This window comes from Physeter macrocephalus, chromosome 2 (genome assembly GCF_002837175.3).
Source record: "Physeter macrocephalus isolate SW-GA chromosome 2, ASM283717v5, whole genome shotgun sequence".
Lineage (NCBI taxonomy): Eukaryota > Metazoa > Chordata > Mammalia > Artiodactyla > Physeteridae > Physeter > Physeter macrocephalus.
In genome coordinates this window covers 135,726,951-135,753,368 of record NC_041215.1, presented here as the reverse complement: position 1 = coordinate 135,753,368, position 26,418 = coordinate 135,726,951, and the positions used below count along the sequence as shown (strand labels likewise).

Here is a 26,418-nt window from a genome sequence, read left to right as displayed (position 1 = left end):
GGGTGCTGGGAAGTCACAGTGACTGGAGGAGGGGACTGATGGCATTTAGGGGCAGGGCGTGGTATGTCAACCATCCTGTACTCACACAGGCCCGCACAAGGAGAGACTTCCTGTTGGCTACTCAGGCAGATAGAAAAACCACATTATAACTTTCAGACCTACAAATTCATTCCAACTCACTTATAAATTCAAAATACATTCTGAGTAGTTTTAACCTACACTGGATGTTCCAGGAATGCAATCTGCATGGAAATCAAGGGAAGATCATACATGGCTTTGTTCAGAACCTTCCCAAGAGTTACTCTCAATATTCACATTCTGTCACTGCAATTTACTTTCACTTTATTTCTTTTTAATGTTACAGTTAAAACATTATATTGACTTGAAATTATGTGTAAAGGGAGATTTTACCACCTAGGAACTTCATTTCAGGTTAGTAATAAGGATGTTAAAAACTTGTTATAGGGCTTCCCTGGTGGCGCAGTGGCTGAGAGTCCGCCTGCCGACGCAGGGGACACGGGTTCGTGCCCCGGTCCGGGAAGATCCCACATGCCGCAGAGCGGCTGGGCCCGTGAGCCGTGACCGCTGAGCCTGCGCGTCCGGAGCCTGTGCTCCGCAACGGGAGAGGCCACAGCAGTGAGAGGCCCGCGTACCACAAAAACAACAACAAAACTTGCTATAAAAAAGGGGCATTGGGTCTGACAGAGTTGCAAACCACAGTTTTAAAACTTCGGGGTGGGATGGGGGGGGAATGAACCCCTCTACTGCACAGCCATGCTTGCTGAAACAGCCCAGGCACAGGTTCGGGGCACAGGTCTTGGGGCCAGTGCTTAAGCCACAAGATAAACAAGACACGTTATGAATTTTACTTGACGACTTGGAGGACATAAAGTTAAGGACTAAAGTTTAACTGGTTATTTAAAACACTATGTTTCCATCAAAATCAAATCAGATGTGTTATGGACTGTAAAATGATCACGGAATTTTATGATAAAACAGCAGCCTTCAAAGAAGCCTTTACCTCACAAGGCCACTTTACGTCACTGCTTGTGAGGAGCTGGCTCGTGGGGGACCAGGTGGAAAAGCTACCTCTCGCGGCTGTGACTGTGATGTTCTCAGCGGGGCCCTGAGTTTCCGAAGACAGAGACTGTCCAGAGAGGGGTCTCAAGACCAAGCTACCAGCGCTGGCTCTGTTGCTGACCCATTACGTGAACTTGGACAAACTGCATCACTTTTGAACACTAGCCCTCAATACCGGTGGCAAGGGGACCAGGTGACGTGATCTCTGGGTGCTTCCTTTGCCTCTGAGATGCTGTGTCTCTACACTGGAGTGAATTCTGTGCACCCTGAGACTGTCCATAGAGTTCTCTTTCCCCATTTTGCTACTGGAAATCTCCTGACTTTGCTTCTCAGAAAAACATAGCAGAATAACAAACATTTTAATCAGGAACAAAATTATTCATGTTCCTTTATCGAGAGCAGACTAATACCATTTACCTATTCAAACTTCACAACACAATCTCTGGCTTAACAACGACCCACACTCAAGCTGATGAATAAAAACAGTGCACAGTATCTTCCATGCAAATAAATTCTCCTCTTGTTGTTAATACATTAAAAATTGTTTTCTGAGATGAGTGATGTTCACACTGGCTTCAACAGTCTCAACATATTGGCGTTGCCAGCAAGGGCGTGATGGCCACAAATAACCTTGTGTGTGACCGACAGGACCGACGGGTGACAGGTAAGAGCAGCCTAGCCTCACCTGTGCAGCTCTCCAGGTGACAGGTTCCCTCCAGCCAATGCCTCTGGGCTCCATACCCTTCACTTCACCTGTTCCACTCAGGGTCTTCCTTGCAAACGCCACACCTTTAAGGTGACACAAAACACTAACACTGTTCCTTCTCAGAATAAGGCTGGACCCTCCAGCAACTCCACACTTTCCCATGTAGGCAGCACACAACTACTGGACAGCCTTTCCTATGCTCAGGTGATTCTCCTGGAACCAGCTAGGAAAGAGCCAGAAGCCGTCATTCCCATCCTCAGCAAGCTTGTCTGTTTGGATGGCGGGGAAGAGCTAAACAGCACGCAGGGATGAGGCTGGTGCCCAGCAGCTCCCAGCATGGCGTGACACAAGTGACAGCTAAAAAGTTGGTACAGTATGAAAGATAGAAAAATAAACATTTCTGCGGCTCTGTCATTTCTACTATTCCTCTCCTTATTTAGAAAAAATACAGTTCATTGAGTGTTCTTTTGTCTGAAAAACTACCAGAAATACAAAGGAAACGTTAATCAAATGAAGACTTCTCAGTATGCACTCCGGAGCAAGGTCTTGGGTCCTAACAGGCTGCCTTAGTAAAAAGAAACCCTTCAGCCCTGATACCGGGGTTGTGAGGCCCCAGGGCTGCAAAAGAGAGCCTGACAAGAGCAGTGATGCTCGCCGACTGCCTGCCAGACCCTGCCCGAGCATCGTGCATGGCGGTGACATCATCACACCAGCTCTGAACCAGCAGGGCTGGGTCTGAACCGGCCCCACTGCCTGCTGGCTGTGTGGCCTTGGGAAAGTCCCCTGAGCTTTCTGAGCCCGTTTTCTCTTTATGTGTAAGTGGAAATAACCAAACCACCTCTGAGGTTATGCAAGGGGGAAGGGGAGACTTCTACAGAAAACACTTAACAGGGCTGACACGGCAGGGGCTTGGGAGATGCTACCTACTGTTACTACCTACACAGTGTCCTCTATGACGACAGTGTGAATTCAGCTCACAGGAGGTTTAACAGCACCAGGAGAAGACAAGCATGCTGAAGCACTCGCCAGGAGCAAGAGTGCTGGGGAAATTTCAGAGGAGGTAAGTGGAGATTCCCCACCCACACCAAAAGCCCACTCCTATTTCTCTTCCCACAGGAAGAGTACACACCCACTGGCCAGAGATAATAAAACAGATGTGAGGATCTGAAATGATGCTGCTTTGATAAGCTCTATTACACAAACATATAAATGAAACATTTTCGTTAAAACGAAAAGTAAATCTTCCTTACAGTAATTTAAACTACAGCTAGAGTAGTAGTACTTTCGCATCCAAACAAAACTATTTATATGGCTTTAAAGTCGTCAAGTTACAGCATTAAGGAGAAAACCACTTGAGACTCTGGCCCTCCCCCAAATGAATACATGAGGCACAGCAAGGGGGTTTTAGTGGTGGTCTCTGCAATCAAGCACGTGGCAATTCTGAACCACTTAATCTCGGATGTCGTCAAAATAGCGCTTTGTTTAACTCAGAAGAAAGAAGTTCACTTACTTAACTTTATCTAGACTGTCTGAATAATGAAAGTTCTGGTAAATCCGTTCCATGAAAATATGGAAATAAGCTGCTTTAAAACACACACACACACAGAGTAAAATTTGGGTGGCCCAGAGTAAAAGCAGTAAAGTAATAAAAATTCCTCTTCTCCCTGACCCACGGCTAACATAGAGTGAGATGTAACAGGCTTACTGCCTTAACAGGTTAGTATTTCGAACCTTATGGCCAATGGGGCTCCAAGATTAAAACTTTTAAATATGATCGGATATTCTGGAAACACTGGCATATGAGTAACTAGTCATAAACATTTCCTTTTAATAAAGATGTTTAATAAATAAATAAATAAAGTCTGTGGGTTCTGGAAAAAAAAACACAACACATTTCCTTTGCTGAGTCACACAGCCTGATTTTTCAGGGATAAGAATTTCCTCTTGAACATTGCCTTTTGAGGAGCAAACACATCGCACCAACATGTGGCCTCCTAATTCTGTAGAAACTAGATAAGAACCTCACTCTAATCAGGTAATACACCAATCAACCCTGCCTGAAAACACTTCAGCCGCTATAAATAACTCCATTTCCTGTGCTCACTGTAAGTGGCAGTTTAGATGGCAGGGTTTACAAAAAGTTTGCTAAGGAGGCTTCCACTACTTTGATATTAGTTCAGGCTGAACAGAAACTATCCCTTAAAGAAAAAGGGAAGTTGAGTCTCCATCTTTGCCCTAGTGGGACACTCTTAACTGCTATGAGAAAAGACCTAACTTACTGTTTTTATATCTTAACTGTTTGGGAAAATGATTCGTCTAAAGCAAACCATGATTCCAATGCTCAAAGGTCTCCTGTTGAGCCCAGCAGGGTCAGCCCCCCAGCACTGTGTTCACCCCCACCCCCCGTTCATCCACATGTCGCCTCGCCACCAGGACCTGGGGACCTGCGCACTGGTACCTACAGTAAGATGAGACTTGGGGGTCCACGTTCTACCCTGACAGCCTCTCTCAGAATGGGGCTGGTCGTCTGGGAGGACTTGGTGCTAATCAGTATGTGGAAAACGACCAGAGGTGACACAACCCGGCACGAACATGGGGAAGTTACAAAGTTAAAGAAACATGGTTTCTACACTGTCCTCTCCTGCAAGGAGCCTGGACTTCCTGCTCGGATCCTGCTTTTTTCTTTGCCCCGTGAGATGGAGCTGGACAAATCCATCTCCTCCTGTCAACCCCAGCTCTGGCCTCACACCCAGGTGGCCCCGGCCCTCCTCCTCCCCTGGAGACCCCTGTTCCCGGGACACAGGGTCTCTGGGCACAGAACACAAGCCAGCACAAGCCAGTCTGAAATGCCCACCGTTCTCCCGCTGGCACACTACCGCCCAGGGTGGCTGCTGGGCGACTCCTTCTGACACATCCCACCCCACCCCACTGGTCCTTCAGCAGCGGTTTCCTTTTCAACCAGTAACCTCAAAAAACAGTCCTGCTCTAAAAAAGTTGTTGCTGCTATTTACTTGAGCAAGTTCACAATTGATTACTGAAAACCCCTAGGGCCAAATGTGTTTCAGAATTCAACATTTTTGGATTTTGGAAAGGCAACAAGATGCATACACCATATATTCTGTAACAACCCAGAGTAACAGCCCTTGTCAAGAACCTTAACAGGGCTGCAGAGAAATGTACAAACAGTCACGCTAAGAAGAATAAAGACTGAAAATAGCCTCCCATCGGCCAAATGGGACCTGGGGACGTTGGCACAGATATACCTACAGTAAGATGAGACTTGGGGACCGCGAATAGCCTCCCATCACTGCCAAACGAATCCCGCTAACAACTTACAGAAAAGAGAAACAACTTCTGATTTTCAGAGCTTCCCGGATCCTGGAACTGCGGGTAGGAGAAGGTGGGCTGTGCCCACCGAGCACCTCCTCAATCAGCAGCTGTTCCGGTCTCTCCTGTCACCAACTCCCAGCAGCATCTCTGTGAAGCATGCATCTCAACCAGATCCAGTCCCAGGGTTAAGTTAAGGGTTAATGAGACCGTGCAGCCGGCGCCTTCGGGTGACAGGTTATTTCTACTCCTGCCTCTGACGGCCTGGCGCTCCCTTCCTCACATCCTCTTCTCCATGGTCACTCTTTTCTTCTCCTTGCGCAGCAGTTCATTCCTCTGAGCTCACATCTTGCCCAGGATTAACATCAGCCTGTTCTTGCCATCTATGGTTTGCCTAGGCGGCTCCTCGCGAGCTTGGGCATCTCTCAGTGGCATTCCCATCCTTCTTTCTTCCGAGGGCCCTTCCCTGATGGTGATTCAAGCATCTCTCTGTAGGGTCCCAACTAGGTTAAGGGGTAGGAACCAGCTCCAAAGGTCTGGTCCAGGGGTGGAACGTTAAGTCAGGTCAGAGGAGCACACTAACGAGGACCTTAAAAATATCCACCTGGGGCTTCCCTGGTGGCGCAGTGGTTGGGAGTCCGCCTGCCGACGCAGGGGACGCGGGTTCGTGCCCCGGTCCGGGAAGATCCCACGTGCCGCGGAGCGGCTGGGCCCGTGAGCCGTGGCCGCTGAGCCTGCGCGTCCGGAGCCTGTGCTCCGCAACGGGAGAGGCCACAGCAGTGAGACGCCCGCGTACCGCAAAAAAAAAAAAAAAAAAAAAAAAAAAAATCCACCTGACTGTCCTCAGCAAGGAAGGTAATTTTCAAGTGTGTATTCATCAGAATCTGTTTCTACACCCCTCTCTGGTGTTGGCCGGGAAGCTCAGGGCAGGGCAGTCTTATTCATCTTGAATCTTCCACAAACACTCAGTAGGTGATTAATTCCTACCTGGTGAAGGAGTGATTATTTGGGGTTCACACTTTTATCAAGGTTCCACACAGGCCGGATAAAGTGGAAATCTAGGGTCTCTGTCTCCCCGTCTGCAGTACTAACTTAATGATGTGCTGCTTTTCCAAACTGCGCCCTTTCACCTTTAAATATTCCCATTCACCATCAACCACAAGCCACATGAAAAGGGGGAGTTACAAACCTTCCCCACCGCACCCCCTGCCCGATTTTAACGCCAAACTACTCCCACATCCACGGTTCCAACGCTGGGTGTTGAGCCGGATAACTGCAAAGTCCCCCAGACGGAGGATCCCCTCCGGACCCGGAGACCCCAGGAGACCCGCCAAAGTGGATCTGGGAAATGGGGTCCTTGGGGGAACTAGAGAAACCGGGTGCAACCCATTGGTTCTAAGGCCCAGCGCAGGGTAAGTGCTCCAAGCCACCCAGCCACTGGGGGTGCCAGCCTCAGAGTGAGGGCACCGCCTCTGGGCACCAGTTCCTAGGGGCTGTTTTTTGTAAAACATCAAACTAGAAGTTCTGAGCGAAATTCTAGACCACGCGCAGGTCTCACACCTCGGCTGGATCCGAGGCCGAGTCACGCAGCTGGGCAGAGCCCGTCAAAAGGCCGTAACTGCGGGCAGAGGGGACCAGACGAAGTTCCTTTCCGTCCTGCTGAGGGGCGTTGCCCAGGGAACTGTGCTTTCCAGGGCGCAAGGGGGGGACAGTGCACACCGAGCCGCGAACTGAACCGAGAGCAGGCCACCCCCCGCCCATGCTCGCGTGGGGACGTTCGTTTAAGGGGGTCCCGGCCAGGCGAGGCAGCCCCACACCTCCCCGGGCACAGATGACTGCGGCGGAAGGTGCCGCCTGCCCTTGGCCCCTAGAACACCAACAAGGACCAAACACTGGCAAACAGAACCAAAAGTTTCGAAAATGTGTTTTCTTCTTACCAGTCTCTGAGCTTCTGGGCTCAGACAGTCTATTTCCTGGTTCTGCGCGGCCGCAGGGTTGGTCATCCTGCCGGCTGCAGGTCCACCTTCTCACACAGCAGGGAAGGGAGCCAACGCCCGGTTCCCCGGATCCGCGGGCGGGCCGGCTCTCAGCGCAGCCGCATGCCGAGAACGGCGGGGCTACTGCCCGGGGACAAATCCGCGCGTCGGGACGGGGACCTCGCCCTTCCCAAGGCGGGGGCGCGCCTCCGCGGTTCCGGGGCTGGGGTGCGGCCGCAGGGGCGGGGCGCAGGTGGCCGGAGCCCGGGAGCCCGCGGGCCTGGGGTGGCGGCACCCGGGAGAAGAGGAGCTGGGGCCGCCCCCAGCCCTCCACCCACGAGGGTCCCGCCCGCGCTCCACCACGCACCCCGCCCGCCCCGTTCTCAGCGAGCGCTCCTCCCCGCGCCCCAGCGGCGCGGTTATTAATCACCGCCCAGCCCTCCTCCGCCCCCCACCCGAAAGGCGGTGGGGAAAAAAGACCCCAGCCGGCTCCGCCCACAGCCCCGTCGGCCGCCCCCCCACCCACCCACCCGCCGAGACAGGGCGAGCTGAGAGGCCTCGAAAGACCGGGGAGGAACGGGGAGGCGCCCGCGCGTGGCCTGGGTCGCCCTGGGGAGGAGCCAGCGCGGGGGAGGGTTCTGTGCGAGGGGCGGGGTCCTCTGGTGGAGGAGCCAGGGCGGGGCGGGGCGGGGCGGGGCGGGGCGGGGTCCCCGGGGCGGGGCCCGCGCGGGGGCGGGGCGACGTGCCCCGCCAGACCCCGCCCCCGGCCCCCTCGCCGTCGGTGCTGCGCTCGCGCCCCAAGGTGTTCTCCAAATTCAGGCCGAAGTGAGCTTCTGCGGACGCGACTACCTCGCCCGAGCCCCGCAGCACCTGCTGGTCGGGGTACCCAGCTAACGCGTCACCCGGAGAAAAGACCGGCTTCCAGGGCGACCACACCGCGCGGCCCGCGGGGCTAAGAGCAAGCATCCCGGGATCCCCCTCCGCAAGCGGCGGCAGAAGAACGCGGTTTGGCGCGGATGCGGCGTCTCAGAGCCGGGGGGCTGCACCGGCCAGGGATCCGGCGGGAGGTCGTGCGGGGCAGGGGCCGATCCGAGGTCCCCGCCGGGCGCCGCGCGGGGAGGGCGCGGAGAGGAGCGTCCAGCGGCGGGACGGGGCCCCGGCCGCCCAGCACGCGCCTCCTCCAGCCGCACAACTCGCGTCGCTCGTTCTTTAGCAGTCCTCCATGCAAAGCAACGGAACGTCTCCTGACCTCGCCAGGCCGAAGCAGAAGCGACGGGCAGGAAGCGACGCAGATTTTCATCGGAATGCCAACCTGCCCCGGCCCAGCCCGCTGCCTGTGGCGCCTGGAAGATTTCCTGCCCCCCCCCCCCCCCCCGCCTCCTACCCTGCGTCCAGGCGGCCCCGGGGCCCTTCCTGCCCATGCCCTGGGGGCACGTTTTCGGAGGCCGTTCTCAGAAAGACCACCTCCCCGCCCCCGAAACGAGAACTTCAGAATAGAGCGGCTGGGCCTAATTCTCTGCAAAGGCGGCTCCAGCGAAAGCCTCGACAGACCGCAAATACACATTTAAATGTTACAGTCCCCCAGTTCCCCACTCTCTGCCCCACTCACCTCCTCCTCGGTAACACGTTAGCGCAAGGCCCGTGTGCACTCGCCTTCCCGCTCTGGCTTCAGGGCAGGGGGCTCTGGAAGGAAGGGTGTATGTGTCGGGGGGCGTAGCCCCCCCCCCCCCCGCCTCCTACCCTGCGTCCAGGCGGCCCCGGGGCCCTTCCTGCCCATGCCCTGGGGGCACGTTTTCGGAGGCCGTTCTCAGAAAGACCACCTCCCCGCCCCCGAAACGAGAACTTCAGAATAGAGCGGCTGGGCCTAATTCTCTGCAAAGGCGGCTCCAGCGAAAGCCTCGACAGACCGCAAATACACATTTAAATGTTACAGTCCCCCAGTTCCCCACTCTCTGCCCCACTCACCTCCTCCTCGGTAACACGTTAGCGCAAGGCCCGTGTGCACTCGCCTTCCCGCTCTGGCTTCAGGGCAGGGGGCTCTGGAAGGAAGGGTGTATGTGTCGGGGGGCGTAGCGGGGTGGGGAACAGAGAAGGTTCTGAGGGACCGAGGTCCTAACCTAGGAGAGAGTAGGGCCAGCAGAAAAGCAAGGCCGAGTAAAGACCCAAAGTGGCCTCTGCGGGAGAAACAGCAGGTTTCCACTTTGATGAGTGGGAACACAGCGCCAAGCCTTGTTGGATAGCAGCGTTAGGTGGGCAAGAACAATTTTCAGAGATTGAAATGCATACCTTTAATACCTTGTTTTCTTGCTATAACACTTTTAAAATATGTCAGTGCGTTACAGTTCTTGATTCTATAGAGTTAAACTAGTTGGCAGAAATAATTTTAAGCTGTTCTACATAAACAAGTACGGAACTTAGGGAATCTATGGTTTGAAGCAAAGATGATTTTAGTTAAGAGCTCCACAGATGAGAATGATAGCCAGTTAATAAAATCGCCTTCTGGGAGTCTTCAGTTTGAATATTCTGATCTAGATAAGCAAATGCTAGAGCACCTTGCCACCTGGAACCTGAAGACCACATCTCCCTGAGCAGGGCACAGGGAACCGGCTTCTGTTGTCCTGACTGTCACAGGGCAATGCCTGCGGACACCTGCACCCTCCCCAGCTCCCGGGTGGCCGTCCAATGGCTACTTATCAGTTTTATGAAAACCACATAGGGAGGGGGTTAAGTGGCTCTGGAACTAAACCATCTGGCTCAGTTCTTGGCTCTGCCGCTTACTGTGGGATCATGACTAAGTGACGTAGCCCCTGTGTCTCGAGTCTCATCTGAAACATGACAGTGATAATGAAAGTGCCCAGGGCGGAGGGGAGGACCCCCACTGAGCACAGTCAGGGGAGCCGCCTTGCTGCCCCTCAGCCCGCTCTCTTCTCCTGGCCTCCAGGCTCCCAGGCCTTCCTGCCCTTCTCCGCAGCAGGAAGGAAGCTGGGCAACAACAGGTTTAAATGGCTGAGAACCGGGAGAGACTGTGGGTAGCCCCAGAGAAGACAGCAAACCCACAGCCTCCACAAAAGCTGTGAGAGGGCCTGGCTGCAGGACACTATCATGGAGGCAGAAGCAACTGGTTGACTAGTTTTATTCCCAGGAACAAACTAACAATACCAACGACAAAATAATGATAGTAAAGGCACAAGAGATTTCTGATTCTACTAAGCAGTAGCAAATTAGAGAAAACTGCTTTGCTGACATCCTTCTAGATGAGAGGCCTCTATGTTCTGACATGCGTTCCAGCCCAGCCATACCGTGAAGATGGCTCAGACCCGTCCCAGCCGTAGGGAAATGTCAGTCTGTATTTTAAGTGGTGCTGAATTCACACTTCTTGGGGTTACTTAGACCCCGGGCCCCAAACAAAGTGTAGAGGGTCTAGTTGCCTTCTGTTCATTTTGACATAAGTAGCTCTCTAGTGAAAAGGGCCCCTTAGTAAGCCCCTTCCCAGGCAGTCTCCACCCCCTTTTTTTTTTTTTTTTTTTTTGTGGTACGCAGGCCTCTCACTGTTGCGGCCCCTCCCGTGGCGGAGCACAGGCTCCGGACGCGCAGGCTCAGCGGCCACGGCTCACGGGCCCAGCCGCTCCACGGCATGTGGGATCCTCCCGGACCGGGGCACGAACCCATGTCCCCTGCATCGGCAGGCATACTCTCAACCACTGCGCCACCAGGGAAGCCCTCCACCCCCTTTTTTTAAACTCAGCAAGGCCACTTGGGAGGATGATTACTGAGTGACTGGAGCCTACAAACTTGGTGCTGGCAAAGTCCACGCGGAAGTCAAAGAAAGTGACATTTTGTAGAACGGAAACCATGGACGTGCACTGGTATATTTTTACCCCAGTGCTCACAGCTCTAAAGGCCACTCGGCCGAATAATCTAAATCCTTTAGCTTGAGGAAGACAAAACTAAAACCACCTAAGAGTGTCAGGTGAGAAGAAATCAGACAAGAAGCCCCAGGTTTTAAGTGTCCATCGACAGATGAAAGGATAAAGAAGATGTGGCGCATATATACAATGGAATATGACTCAGCCATAAAAAGAAAAGAAATTGAGTTATTTGGAGTGAGGTCGATGGGCCTAGAGTCTGTCATACAGAGTGAAGTAAGTCAGAAAGAGAAAAACAAATACCGTACGCTAACATATATATGGAATCTAAAGAAAAAAAAGAAAAGGTTCTGAAGAACCTAGGGGCAGGACAGGAATAAAGATGCAGATGTAGAGAATAAGCTGGGACGAAGTGAGAGAGTGGCATGGACATATATACACTACGAAACGTAAAACAGATAGCTAGTGGGAAGCAGCCTCATAGCACAGGGAGATCAGCTCGGTGCTTTGTGACCACCTAGAAGGGTGGGATAGGGAGGGTGGGAGGGAGACGCAAGAGGGAGGGGATATGGGGATATGTGTATATGTATAGCTGATTCACTTTGTTATACAGCAGAAACTAACCATTGTAAAGCAATTATACTCCAAAAAAGATGTTTAAAAAAAATAAAAGAAGCCCCAGGTTTCCACCCTCAGAGAGGTTGGCGGAAGAAACCCAGGGCGCCTTTGAATGGTCTGAGCAGCATGCGGGCTGGGGAGGGGTAAGGAAGAGGGTGGCCATCCATCCGGACTGCACCAGTGTGGGCCCAGGGTCTTTATATAAAGAGCTGTGAGGTCAAGGACAGGTTCAGTTTTCCCTTCTTTAGGTCAAGATCCCACTTCTAGCAGGTGGACTCTATTTCCAGCCCCTTCCAAGCTGCTGGGCAGCCACTGACCTGCAAGCACCTCGTCACTGTTTAAACCCAGGGACTCTGTCCCGAGAGGGACCTTAGGCTCTGTGCAAGCTCTGACCGTCTCGGGCATTCCTAAAAGCCACCATGGTTGTCGTGCTCCGAGCCCTCTCAACAGAAGTGTAAGGTCCCAAATCTCAAAAGCAGTTCTCTGATGTGCAGTAAGATTACGTGCAGGAACTTAATTTCTTAAGGGAACCCCTAGAAGAGAACAAAAGGTAAGCAGAATGATCGAATTTTGCTCTAGGAACCTCAAGACTCATAGCTAACCAGCAAATGCCACATTTAACCACTGTGGGGTCACACCCAAACTTGGTTTACTGGTCTTCATGGTGCTGGGCTGCTTCTGGGTTCAGTAGCTTTGCCTCCTGCCGTGGTTGGTGCTAAGTGCTAGAGCAACAGAGACAGACCCTTCCAGGATGTAGCACAAGGCAGAGGGCAGGCAGGGGAGGGCAGAGTGGTTCCTGGCTGCACTCCTAGTTAATAACCCACACAAAACCATTTTCCAAATCACAGCCATAACAGCTGTTTTTCATGAACATGAATCCCTAGCCATATTGATTACAGCAGAATAAACATCTCTATATTACTGCTACAAACAGTGAGCTTACATGTATGTTATAACTTTATATGGATCCTCTGACTAATAGAAAAACCACTTCATATTATAAAGCTGGTTCATGAAGTGATTACCCAGATTTGCACGGCACCTTTCGGTTTACAAGGCATTTTACACAGGCACACCTCAGAGACGTTATGGGCTCCGCTCCAGACCACTGCAGTAAAGTGATTATCACAATAAAGGGAGTCACACGAGTTTTACGGCATCCCAGAGCGTATAAAAGCTACGTTTGCACTACACTGTAGTCTTTTAAGCATGCCAGAGCATTGTGTCTAAAAAACAATGTACGTACCTTTATTTAAAAATACTTTATTGCTAAAAAATGCTAATCATCATCTGAGCCTTCAGCAAGCCATAATCTTTTTGCTGGAGGGGGGTCCTGCCTCCTCCAGTCAGGTGGCTGTTGACTGATCAGGGTGGTGGATGGTGAAAGCTGGGGCAGCTGCGGCGACTTCCTAAAATGAGATAATGAAGCGCGCTGCGTCGAGTGACTCTTGCTTTCACGAACGATTTCTCTGTAGCACGCGATGCTGTCTGGTAACATTTTACGCCCAGTAGCACTTCTTTCCAAATTTGGAGTCCATCCTCTCAGACCCTGCCACTGCTTTATCAACTCAGTTTATGAAATATTCTAAATCCTTTGTTGATATTTCAACAATCTTCACAGCATCTTCACAGGAGCAGATTCCATCTCAAGAAACCACTTTCATAGCAAATCCACAAGAAGCAATCCCTCAGTCATTAGCTTTATCATGAGATGGCAGCAATTCAGTCCCATCTTCAGGCCCCACTTCTAATTCTAGCTCTCTTGCTGTTTCCACCACATCTGCAGTTATTTCCTCCACTGAAGTCTTGAGCCCTCAGAGTCACCCATGAGAGTTGGAATCAACTTCTCCCCAACTTCTGTTAATGCTGACATTCTGACCTCTTCTGGTGAATCACAAATGTTCTTGATGGTGTGTAGAATGGTGACTCCTTTTTAGAAGGCTTTTAATTGACTTTGCCCAGACCCATCAGAGGAATCACTATCTATGGCACCTATAGCCTTATGAAACATATTTCTTAAATACGACGTTGCTACAGACCTTCTATTTGTAAAAAAACACAGTATCTTTGAAACACAATAGAGTGAAGTACAATAAAACGAGGTCTAGGCAGGTGTACACACACGGAGGCCCACAAAGGTTGTATAACTTGTCCACAGAGGCACATTGGCAGAGAGAAGTCAGGTTTTTAACCCAAGTCCCCGCTAAAAGTCCAAGCCCTCAGCACCCGGCCCACTGCCTGACGCAGAGGTGCCCCCTCCCCCCAGCCCCCCAGGGATCCTCAGTCACCAGACAGGCTGTCTCCCCGGGCTGAACCTGGACCAATAACCCCACCTCCTGCTCCAAGGGCGTTGCCAAAGCAGTGCGCGTACCCAGGTCCAGGCCGTAGCTCGCTCTCCTGGTAAGACCCAGGGCCCTGGTAGGAACATCAAATGAGGGAGCCGGTCCCTGCCTGCCATTCACAGAGAAAACTGTACCCCACAGTCAGCTGGCCCAGATCAGGCCCACGGTGAACTTGACACTCGGGCCTGGGTCCTGACCGCCTCCAGTGGACAGAAATATTGGGGGCAGGTGTGGCTAGAAAGCAAGAGAGCTCGTTTCTAGCATATAAACAACTCCTGCTTCCTGAGCACCCACCCTGTGTTGGGTGTCCTACAACCACATACTTCATACTCACCGCTGCCTGTGACTCCGTCCTCACTCTCCGCAGAGACAGAGCGGGCTCTTCCAAAACGGGAGCAGCTGCTCACCTCACGGATGGATGGATGGATGGATGGATGGATGGATGGATGGATGGATGGATGGATGGATGATTCTCCCAGGAAAATGGAGGGCTTTCATAGTTTATCATTAACTCTCATTGATCTTAAGGATTTTATATTTTTGGTAGCAACTGAGAATAGAAAATCTCTTTTTAAAACGGCACGACTTTTGGATTTTTTTTTTTTTTTTTTTTTTTTTGCATAACTACCTGGCACGCAGCAATTCACCACACTTTTTTTTCCTTTAGTATATATTTTGAAAATCCCTTTGGATTTTCTAAGGAAGGTGATGAGCTTGAGTTTTGGTTGCGCTGAACTTGAAGTGGGGCAGAAAGCCTTGAGGAAGGTGTCCAACAGGCACTTTGGCACCAGAAGTATGAACCGGTTTAAGGTGGTGATAAAAATGGTAGCATGCATATAACAGAAAAGCGGCTGAAGAAAGGAATCTGGGGACTCCTACACTTAATGAACAAGAGAGTGTCAAGAACAAGCCAAGACAGACAACGGGTAGTTAGGGAAACAGAAAATTAGAGGCGCCTTCTGGAAGCCACTCTTCAGAAGGCTGGCGTGAATACTGGTGTTAAGGTAGATGGAGTGAAGAGGACAGGGTCAAGAAAGCCTTTCATTTGCGACTAGAAAAACACCGGCTATTGTATCCTCTTATAGAAATTCTACATTTAAGCATTTTCAATGGTTCATGCACACAAAATAAATGGCACGTTACAGCCTCAGAGGAAGACAGAATCAAGAAGAAGGTTTTGGGTGGGGAGAGATTTGTTCATGTGTCCATCTGTTTTTAAGGATGGAAGAGACTTGAGCCAGTTTGGAGGCTGGAAAGTGGGAGTTAGAGGAGATTAAGCCAAAACAGGGTGGGCGTGTGGGAGACTGTTGACTGAGGGGCAGTGGTGAGGGCGTTTCTGGACTTTCAGGATTTGGCCTGATTCTGAGCTAAATGGGCATGAGAACACCGAAGTGTCCAGGAGAGGACAGATAACAAGAACACAGTCCTGGTGCAGAGACTGTGGACACAGAACCGAGGGACAAGGAAGGGTGGGAGGAGAGAGATTGAAGGACCCGCCAGAGAGCCGCCTCTGGTCCAGCCAGGGTGACGCTATTTTCAGCACCTGAGCCCAGAGCCCTTCCACGGGGCTCCAGAGGGCCCAATAATGCTGCCGCAGGGTAAAATCTGTCCACATTTAAAATAATTTCTAGCTTATTTTACTCTGGAATTAAGCTCATCTCCAAAAGTGTCCAGCAATAAGTCCATAGCAATCTTGGAGGGGGGAGGGATGTATCCATTTTTTCAATCCGTTCCTCAGAACTGCTGACCCTTAAGACCAGACCAGATGATCACAGAAACCCCCCCCACCACCATATACTGTGTCCAAGGAAATGGCCACAAACACCTCCAATAAAGCACCACTTAGGAAAACCAGTTCTGTTTTTCATGAACACAACACACTGCAAATACCACCCAGTTATTTTCTAAAAATATTGAAAACAGAACAATTCAAATCCATTACATATTTCTTACCCACATAGGAAAAGACTTTGAAAAGTCCCCGTAAGTCAACCTTAATGCAAAGAAAAAATATCTATATACGCACTCAGAATAGTCCATTTAAGAAACTTTTGAGCAGAATAGACAGTAAAATAGGGAAAATAGGCTTTACTTTCAACAGTTGTATTCACTAGCTAACAGAACACCCCACTGATAAGAAATAAATGAAATGCTTCAAAATATATTAAGGAATATAAAATGATGGTTAAAAAAATAGAAGCAAAATTTCTTCTAGATGCTCACCGATTTCTTTGGCTCTGGCCTCAGTAATCTTGCCTATGAGTTTAACATTGTAGGAGAGGTAGAATGTGCTTAACAATCAGGGCCATGAAACAAATCTTTAGCCTGCTAGCTGAAAAATCCAGAAGTCCATCAGGCTACAAATGTGATCGACAAATGTCAGTCACAGAAAGGAAGTGTGGGGAACACAGGTGTTTATAATCTAAATTTAAACAGTACCCAGAGCAAATAGGGAAATCTGAGGGCACACAGGGTGAATTCAAAGGTTTAAAATCCAGGCACTCCTACTAAACAGCTTGACTTGAAGACAACCTGACTTCAGGACAGACAAAAATATCAGAAGTAAGCAACCTTCCAACCTAAGGTACAGAAATTTCTAAAAGAGCATCCCCAAAATAATCCTTCTAAGAAAATGAATTTTCCTAAAGGAAAATAAAGACTGTAACACACTTTAGCACAGCGCTAAAAACACATGCCCGCACCCTAAAATAAGGGTCTTCCCTCTGCATTTTTAGCCCCTGAAACAAAGAAGGGCAAAGAAGAGTCATCAACTGTCAGCCCCCAGGAACGTACCGGATTATTGGCACCTTTTTTATCATCAGTCCATATGAACCAGATATCTTTCCAGCAGGCTTAACATAGAACATAAAAGCCTCACCTTTGAAAAATGAAGATTTTAGAAGAAGTTTAAGGAAGAGCGAAGAACAGCCATCTGGAGAGACATGTTTAGCATGAGAGTGGAAATTCTGGAAAAACAGGAGATCAAATAGCCACTCCTGACCACGTCACCTCTGAGTGCCAGCCGAGAGGTCAATTAAAGGCACCTTTATACCCGCCACCTCACTGGGCAGCTTCGACCCGCCCACCTTCCTGGAAGGGCGTGGTTCCCTAAGCCCACTGTAGATTTTCCAAACGCCTCTTCTGACCCGTGGGTTTGACTTTAGTTACCCAGATTACACGGAAGCCCCTTCCTCCTATCCCCACTTCTGTTGAGGCATTTGTATTAAATGTGGGGTGAGAATTTAGGAGGAAACTCTAATGTAAATAGAGAGCAGGGTTTCTTAACAGCGGCACTATTGACATTTTGGGTGAAATGATTCTTTGTTGGGGTGCTGTCCTGTGCACCAGAGGATGACCAGCAGCGTCCCTGCCCTCTACCCACTAGGTGCCAGTGACACCCTGCGCCCTACCTGGATAACCAAGGGTGTCTCCAGACCTTGCCACATGTCCTCTGGGAGGGAAAGAGAACCCTGCTGAGAACCCCTGATCGAGAGGGTCTGAGCCTTCATCCGAGGCACTCACACTGTAGCAGGACACTGACTTATCGACTTACAGAGACAAGTCACCTCAACAAATACACAGCTAAACGTGCACGGAAATAATGATCAAGATAAATATTTCAACACGTTCTCTAACGTGTGTAGCCCTCTTTTTTTTCAAGTAAGAACTCAAAAGCAGGGCTGGGTGCTGTAGTCAGGAAGAGCAAGGAAGTCAGCCCCAGACACTGAAAGGTAGGAAGTGGAAGCCACAGGGGGGGACGTTTGAGGCTGAGATTTCAGACGTGGTACAGCCATGCCAAGACCCAGGGGGTAATGGTGGAGGTGGGCTGGAAGGAAGAACGTTGTAAGTGAGAAGGTCGAGGAACTGAGCTTTGCCTCCTGAGCCTTTGGGAAGGCCCAGTGAAAAAGGGGCGAGTGATGGAGCGCAAAGCCAGAGCCGCGGGCGAGCAGCCAGCACAGTCAGCCCAGCACAAAAGCCCTCAAACCTCCAAAGCAGAGGTTTGGGAGAAAAGCTGCTCTGTCGCTTACTAGGTTGTAGTTTCCGGCAGCTCCTGTGACCTCTTCAGCTTCCCATGTGACACAGGAGAGACGCAGCCACCAGGCAGGTGGCAGATAAACGGTGGGACCCCAGGCTGGCACCGGCCACACACTCTGCCTGTTATTCTAAAGAACACAGATTAGTTTTCCTGCAGATAAGAGACTCTGGAATTACAATTTACATACAGGGTTAGACAAGCCATAGGTAGAGTCCCGAGTCACTTAATTGGCTCGGATTAGGTTTAAGGCTTTAGTGTCAGCATTTTTTTTTTTTGCGGTACGCGGCCCTCTCACTGTTGTGGCCTCTCCCGCTGCAGAGCACAGGCTCCGGACGCGCAGGCTCAGCGGCCACGGCTCACGGGCCCAGCCGCTCCGCGGCATGTGGGATCCTCCCGGACCGGGGCACGAACCCGTGTCCCCTGCATCGGCAGGCAGACTCTCAACCACTGCGCCACCAGGGAAGCCCTAGTGTCAGCATTTTTGAGCACTTGGAGCTTTGCCCTCTTTCTGGAACCTCCCCCCTCCAAGCCCAGAATTTTGGGCTTATTGCTCTCCCCAGAGCCAAGCTTTTGGCATCGTTGGTCCTTAGATAAGTGTATTGTGAACACAACTCTGTACAAATGTACGAATGTAGACAAAGACTGGAAGGAAACGCAGTAAACAAAAGAGCTGCTCTATTTAAGTGATGGATTCGTGGGAATTTTATTGCTTTTCAGAATACCCTTAGATATTGTTTGAATGCTCTTATTTTATGTAATAGTTTAAGGAACTTGAACTTTGTTCAGCAGGCAGTAAAGGACCCACTGAAAGTGTTTGAACAGGGAAGTAGGATTTTGTTTGAACAAAGAACCTGTAGGCTACAAAAAAGTTAAAAATCACCCTCATTCTTCTTCTGCAAAAATTTCTTGGCTGGTCTCACTATTTATTCTTCCAGGCTAGCTTCAGAGTCTATTTTTTAACTTTAAGCCAAGCTTGTCCCCTAAACTGGGATTTTATTTGAATTACGTTATACTTATAAATTATTTGGGAAGGATTAACATCTTTTTAATACTGAGTCTTCTAATTCAGAAACAAGGTATCTCTCTCTCCATTTTTAAATCTATGTCCTTCAGTATATTGTTATACTTTCCTTCATATAGGTCCTACATATTTCTTTATTCCTAAATGCTCTTTTGAATGGGATCTTATCTTCTTGCCGTTATTTAAAAAAATTATTGTGGCATATGGGAATGCTTTGGATTTTTGGGGGGGGGAAGCAGGGAAACTTGTTCCCTGAACATATTCTTTTAATTAATTAATTAATTAATTTTACCCTTTTATTTTATATTGGAGTATAGTTGATTAACAATGTTGTGTTAGTTTCAGGTGTACAGCAAAGTGATTCAGTTATACATATACATGTATCTATTCTTTTTCAAGTTCTTTTCCCATTTAGGTTGCTACATAATATTGAGCAGAGTTCCCTGTGCTATACAGTAGGTCCTTGTTGGTTATCCATTTTAAATATAGCCGTGTGTACATGTCAATTCCAAACTCCCTAACTATCCCTTTCCCTCACCCTTCCCCCCTGCTATGGATTTTTGTTTATATCATCACAAATTATTTCACTGAACTCTCAGTTTTTGACTGACTCTTTTGGATTAGCTATGTACATAATCTGAAAGTAGTTATAAATTGTATCTATTCCCTTTCACTAGTTATATTGCCGATTTCTTTATCCTGTCTGAACATCAGAACTCCCATCATTATAATGTTACACTAGCCCTGGTCTGCCATCTCTTCTTAAATTGGATACTCTGCAATTAGGGAAGTAATAAGGACTCAGCAGCTTTGTGGGTTTGTGCTTGCACTGTAATGACAGGACAGGACACCAGCCTTATTAGCACTTAAACAGCATTAAAGTTGCCTATAAAGTAAACAGAGAATTTGTTGTCAGTCAACTGATAAAGCCCCTGAAAGGAAAGAAATTGTAAGTCTCAAAACAAGACACTCTTGGGCTTCCCTGATGGCGCAGTGGTTGCACGTCCGCCTGCCGATGCAGGGGACGCGGGTTCGCGCCCCGGTCTGGGAGGATCCCACATGCCGCGGAGCGGCTGGGCCCGTGAGCCGTGGCCGCTGAGCCTGCGCGTCCGGAGCCTGTGCTCCACAACGGGAGAGGCCGCAACGGAGGGAGGCCCGCGTACCACAAAACAAACAAACAAACAAAAAGAAAACAAAAAACAAGACACTCTTGCCTAAAGGCCACAATCTAATTTTGACCAATAAAAGATAAGCAGGCAAAGCGACTTGAAGAAAGATTAGTACTTAAGTCAGTGAAAAGTTTATTATTGTGAGTGTTACCACACAATTGTTTTCTGCAGGGAGAGGCCCTGTGGAGGGATGACACTCAGATTCCCGGGCCAACACTGCGTGGGCGGGAAGCCGCATCTCCGCCTAGAACCTGCTGTTGGTCTTGGGCCAGTTAACCTCTCTATGCCTCGGTTTCCTCATCTGTCAAATAGGAGTAACAATGGCACCTAGTTCATACCATTTACAAGGATTAAATGAGTGATTATTCATAATCAGTATTTAAATAAATAAAATGCTGGCTGTGAGCACAGTGCTTGGTTTACAAAATGCACAATGTTACAAAGTACTTCAAGGCGCATTTCACCTAAATCTAATGTAACCAGTTACCATTTACAAAGGGATGTGGGAATTAACTTTTGTCCTAGACCAAGGGCCCCTCCCTCTTGCCTTCCGGCCCCACCCCACTGTGGCTTCTATCTCGGCCTGCATCTCTGCGGGCCCGGAACCCACAGCCTGCAGGGCACACCCTGGTGCAGGGGAAATATATGAGCTTGTTAAGCCCATGGAACTGGAAGACTAACTGGAATTCTAAGTCGTGAGGCTCTAGTAGGAGCAACCATTATTACTTTTCTAGAACAAGTGGCCTGAACTTTGGGACAGTTATTGTCTTTCAGGCACCCAGTCACTTCCTAGTTGAGAGTTCTGCTCCAGATGGCTGGACTTGACTGTGTCTGCAAAGAGTGGTATTAGGCAATAGAAGCCCAAGAACTTCTCTTTTTGGGCAAAGAGACTCTCTTATGGTACAATTTTTGAAAAAGAAGAAATTGTTCCACAGTGAAGCAACTAAGAGTTTTGAATAAAAATATTCAAAGTTTTCAGTTCTAATATTCTACGGTTATTTAAAATACTTGCCCTACATTTAAAATAAAATGTAATAGAACTATCTCTATCTTTCAGCATCTTTATCTCTGGAAGGAGGCAAAGGGGAGTAGGCAGTGAAGAACGGGAGAAATCAGGGAGAAACAGATACACTTGGGAGAGGGGTCGAACTCCCGCGGCTGCCTCCTGGTGGTCACCGGTAAGCATTCCCGAGGGGCCTGCGCTAAAGGTTTCACCTTGGCTTAATAATGTCAGACAACCCAAGGGTCCAGTGAATGGATAAATACATGTGGTGTATCCATACAATGGAATATTACTGGGCCTTAAAAAAGGAAATTCCGATACATGCTTCAATGTGGATGAAGCCTTGAAAACATTATGCAAAGTGAAATAAGCCAGATGCAAAAGGACAAATATCGTATGATTTCACTCACATGAGATACCTAGAATTGTCAAATTTATACAGAATGTAGAAGGTGGTTGCCAGGGGCTGCAGGGGACATAGGAATGAGATTTAGTGTTTAATGGATACGGTTCCATTTGGGAAGATGAGAAGAGCTCTGGAGATGGATGGTGGTGATGGCTGCACAACAGTGTGAATGTACTTAATCCTACTGAATTGTACACTTAAAAATAGCTAGGATGGTGAATTTTATGTTACATGTATTTTACCACAATAAAAAATAATTTATATTAAAAGTTTTACACTGTAAGAAAGTGGCCAAATTGACCTTGGGATATCTACTTTATGGCATCCCTTCTGGCTATAAAAATGGTGTCTATGGGCTTCCCTGGTGGCGCAGTGGTTGAGGATCTGCCTGCCAATGCAGGGGACACGGGTTCGAGCCCTGGTCTGGGAGGATCTCACATGCCGCAGAGCAACTGGAGCAACTGGGCCCGTGAGCCACAACTACTGAGCCTGCGCGTCTGGAGCCTGTGCTCCGCAACGAGAGGCCGCGATAGTGAGAGGACAGCCAAAATAAATAAATTAATTAATAAACCCCTACCCCCAACATCTAAAAAAAAAAAAAGTGTCTATGATGAGTATGTAATAGAATGCAAAATGCTTACGACAATGTTGAGTGCACACACACTCAATCACACACACACACACACACACACCAATAACATCTATGAAAAAATAAACAACAACAAAGACCTCAAGGAAATAAATCAAAATAGAGCATGGTTGTCTCTATGTTATAATGCTTTTTGTTTCCTTCTGTTTTCCAATGATTATTTTGTTACACATGTACTACTTTTAAAGGGGGAAAAAAACACAGAATTTCATTTTTCTCTGTAACTTTATTTGAAAAGAAAGGAAGAATGAAAAGAAAAACCTTTATGCCTTTTGTTCCTAGAGGTTTTTAAACCTAAAAGGAAACTGCAATTAATTAGGCTGCCCACCACTTTCACTTCTTTCCTATTTTTGTACCATGGATGCCCCTGGAAGGCTGGTGAAGGTTGTGGCCATTCTCAGAATGGTATTTTTTTTAATTAATTAATTTTTGGCTGCGTTGGGTCTTTGTTGCTGCACGCCGGTGTTCTCTAGTTGTGGCGAGTGGGAGCTACTCGTCTTTGTGGTGCGCGGGCTTCTCACTGCAGTGCCTTCTCCTGTTGCGGAGCCTGGGCTCTAGGCAGGCGGGCTCAGTGGTTGTGGCTCACGGGCTTAGCTGCTCCGTGGCACTTGGGATCTTCCCGGACCAGGGCTCAAACCTGCATCCCCTGCATTGGCAGGCGGATTCCCAACCATTGAGCCACCAGGGAAGTCCCAGAATGGTATTTTTAAGTGCTTAAAACAAAGTATATAGGGTTACAAAAGAAAGTGATTATTCTGAAATATATTATCAAAATATATTTTTAAATTGTGATATATCATATCAATCACAGTCCAGACAGGAAAAAAGGAAATTACACCAGTTCTATTAATAGGAGCAATTTAATACAGGTGTTGGATGACTGAGAAGGCAAAGAGGACCCGGGTAACGCGGAGGGAATACTTTGTGGACCAGCTAGGGCTGGGGGAACAAGGGGCTGGGTTAGCGCACCCCAAAGGCTCGGAAGGCACTGTGCTCCAGAATCTCCTATGGGGCTCCATGACGGTGGTTTCTGAGAGCATGAAAAATACCAGAAATGGAACCGACCGCGGCTGCCTGGGTGAAGGCCGTTGCTGGGGTGATGCTCACAGAAACAGGAGGCAGACAGGGAGGAGTGGGTCCTGTCTCCTTCCCTGGCCTCACGGTTGCCCTCTAGGGCCTGGGCAGAGCCCGGGGAGATGAGGTGTGCAGGGCTCCAGCCCCAGCATCACAGGGCTGGGAAGAAGCGGGGTTTGGAGCAGAGAGGCAACAGCTTAATAACCAGCCCCAAAACGAGATGCTTTCTTAGTGTACTGAGTGACAAGAGCTCATATCCACCGTAATATCGACACAGCCTCGTACGTTTCCACAGCTGTCTGCAACCACCGAAAAATGACATAAAAATAGCTGGTCCTTGGGCTTCCCTGGTGGCGCAGTGGTTGAGAGTCCGCCTGCCGATGCAGGGGAACCGGGTTCGGCCTGCGCGTCCGGAGCCTGTGCTCCGCAACGGGAGAGGCCACAGCAGTGAGAGGCCCACGTACCAAAAAAAAAAAAAAAAAAATAGCTGGTCCTTGGTGATGAAATCACACACACTTCTAAAGTTTAGGGCCTACATTCATAATTGGAGGTAACGCTGCTCTTTTTCCGATCCAATTTCAGGGATCCTTTGAAATCTAAACAAAGACCCTTGGAGGATGATTGGACCCAAAGTTAAGAATCCTTCTGGGTGTTTCAGGATGTTGACGCAAAAAAAAAAAAAAAAAAAAATAGCTGGTCCTTGGTGATGAAATCACACACACTTCTAAAGTTTTGGGCCTACATTCATAATTGGAGGTAACGCTGCTCTCTTTTTCCGATCCAATTTCAGGGATCCTTTGAAATCTAAACAAAGACCCTTGGAGGATGATTGGACCCAAAGTTAAGAATCCTTCTGGGTGTTTCAGGATGTTGAATACAGTTCTTTTTCTTCCTTAATTTTTGCTTTAAAAAGTCACATGACTGATCACATGATCACATGATTGATCACCGATACCAGGTGTCTTTTTATGCTTTGAAAGGAAAAATAATACTACCGCAAATTCATGCCTTGGTGCATCTCTCTAACTGATATTATCAACCATCCTGCAAATAGTAAATAGTAATTTTTGCATTTTATTGATCATCTTATGCCTATTGCTGAATGCCAGAGAAAATAAAGTAGACACACAACTGTGCTTACATCCTCGCCCGCTCTCCTGGGGGACATGGATTCCTGGGTGGTCTTCAGAGCTCTTTCCTGTAAGGTCCCCTCTCAGCCCCACCACTTTGACTGTGACCCAGATGTCTCCCAACACCAGGTCTCTTATTCCTTTTCTCTTGACTTATCCAAGTTTCAGCCCGCCTGCCAGGTGGACATCTCTACCTGGAGGTCCCAGAGTCACCTCAAGCTCGAGACGTATTCAAAATGGAACTTGTGTCGCCTCCAAGGGTCTTTCCTTTGCATTTCCTCCTCCGAGGGGGCACTACCAGCCAGTGCCTCCTAAGAAGGCTTTCTCTAACGTCTCTGGGCTTCAGTTCCCTCATCAGTGAAGGAGAGGCAGTAACAGTCACAACCTCCTGGGCTGTTGTAAGAACTAAGTGTGCTGCCAGGTCTTGACATCAGTAAACGTCCGCCCCCGCGAGGTTGGTGCTCTCCCCGCTCCGCCGGCAGCGCATCACCAAGTCGGCTTCCTCTCCTAATGTCACTTCAACGTGCCCCCAGGGCCCCTGCCTTAACCCGGCCTCAGCGTGACTCCTCAGAATGCTCAGAATTGTCCCCAGTGCCCACCCCCCCCCATACTGCTGCAGTCTTCTCATCCACTCACTCAGTCATCACGTGTGGGTGACGGCGGCCACGGGTCAGAGACCACGGATGTAACAGCGAGCGAGGAGCAGCCACACCCCCGGGGGAAGACCGATGTTAAATAACTGCCAAATAAGTAATTAATTGTCATGATAAGAGCCATGACACTCAATGAAACTATCCTCAGATGCAGACAGAAAATACAGCTTTGTGCTTCTAAGGAAACAGGAAGTGATTCCAAGCGGGGAGGGGTGGGGAAGGAGAGCCCTCCTGTGAGACCTGTGAGGCTTCCCTCTGAGAGCCGGGCAAAGGGCGAACTCCCAGACATCACCAAGCCTTCTAGACGCCGGCCTAGCGTCCTGCCACCAGCCACTCAACCATCGCCCTTAAATCCCACAGACCAGAGACGGAAGACTGCCTCCCGGTGCTGCCTTCAAACCTTTGAGACTGAATCCCCATGTTTCTTTTTTTCCACGAAGACAATCTATAAAAACGGAACGGCAATTGTAATCAAAGAGGACCCAACCCTCAGCTGAGGAACTTTGGTAACAAGCTCATTTATGTCAGAGTTTTAGTTAATATAGAAACAAGATCACTCTTCTGTCCCCCAGATGGAATATACACGCATCGATAAGTCTACTCTTAATCTACAAAGTTTGAACAATTCCACCGACTGTAAAAGCATTTCATCATGCTCTATGAAGAAATGAAAAACTGTAACTATTTACTAGAGTCACTGAAAGTCAGTATTTTTGTGGCTTATCTATAGCACTACTTGAAAATACAAGGTAAATCACATTGCAAGGTTTTGTTTAGAGTTTCAAGCTAAGGGAAATATTTTAAAATATATTTCATCAATTCTAAGATATTTGTAAGGTCTTATTTCAATATATGATAAAGTAGGTACTCTCTTAGAATAACCAGAATAATAAACCAAATATAAAACAAACTTAAATTTAGGTCAATTTTTTTTAAGGGCAAGATAAAATTTGTGTTATGCAGGTGCAGAAAATTTTCTGCTTTCCAGTTTGAACAAGTAATATGATCATAATGGATACCTAAGAATTTTTAAATCTTTGATTTCTATTCAATTTTTTATTTTTCAAATCTTAAATTGCTCATTGAACACAAAAGTCTAACTCTCTTGCCTAAGAACCACATTTTCCATTTCTATTTTAAGAAGTTTTATGTTGTCTACCACATTTTAAAAGTCACTAACAAGGGACTTCCCTGATGGCGCAGTGGTTGAGAGTCCGCCTGCCGATCCAGGGGACACGGGTTCGCGCCCCGGTCCGGGAAGATCCCACGTGCCGCGGAGCGGCTGGGCCCGTGAGCCATGGCCGCTGAGCATGCGCGTCCGGAGCCTGTGCTCCGCAACGGGAGGGGCCACAACAGTGAGAG

The 26,418-nt window shown here is 48.7% G+C and overlaps 1 protein-coding gene across 34 annotated transcripts in view; it reads right to left on the bottom strand.

Moving 5' to 3' along the window:
- The window catches only part of LRRFIP1 (LRR binding FLII interacting protein 1), a 150,496-nt gene that overhangs the window by 81,040 nt on the left and 43,038 nt on the right, over positions 1-26,418 (bottom strand). For 2 of the 34 annotated variants that reach the window (XM_028482977.2, XM_028482978.2), the window contains exon 1: positions 7,051-7,384. The exons of 27 other annotated variants lie outside the window; for them this stretch is intronic. In XM_028482977.2, coding sequence (XP_028338778.1) covers positions 7,051-7,116 — 66 coding nt within the window. In that variant the 5' untranslated portion in view covers positions 7,117-7,384. Of the gene's footprint in view, positions 1-5,122; positions 5,796-7,050; positions 7,389-26,418 lie in introns of those variants that run through there. 5 more of the 34 variants (XM_028482911.2, XM_007114086.4, XM_007114083.4 and 2 more) reach the window with 5 other exon arrangements.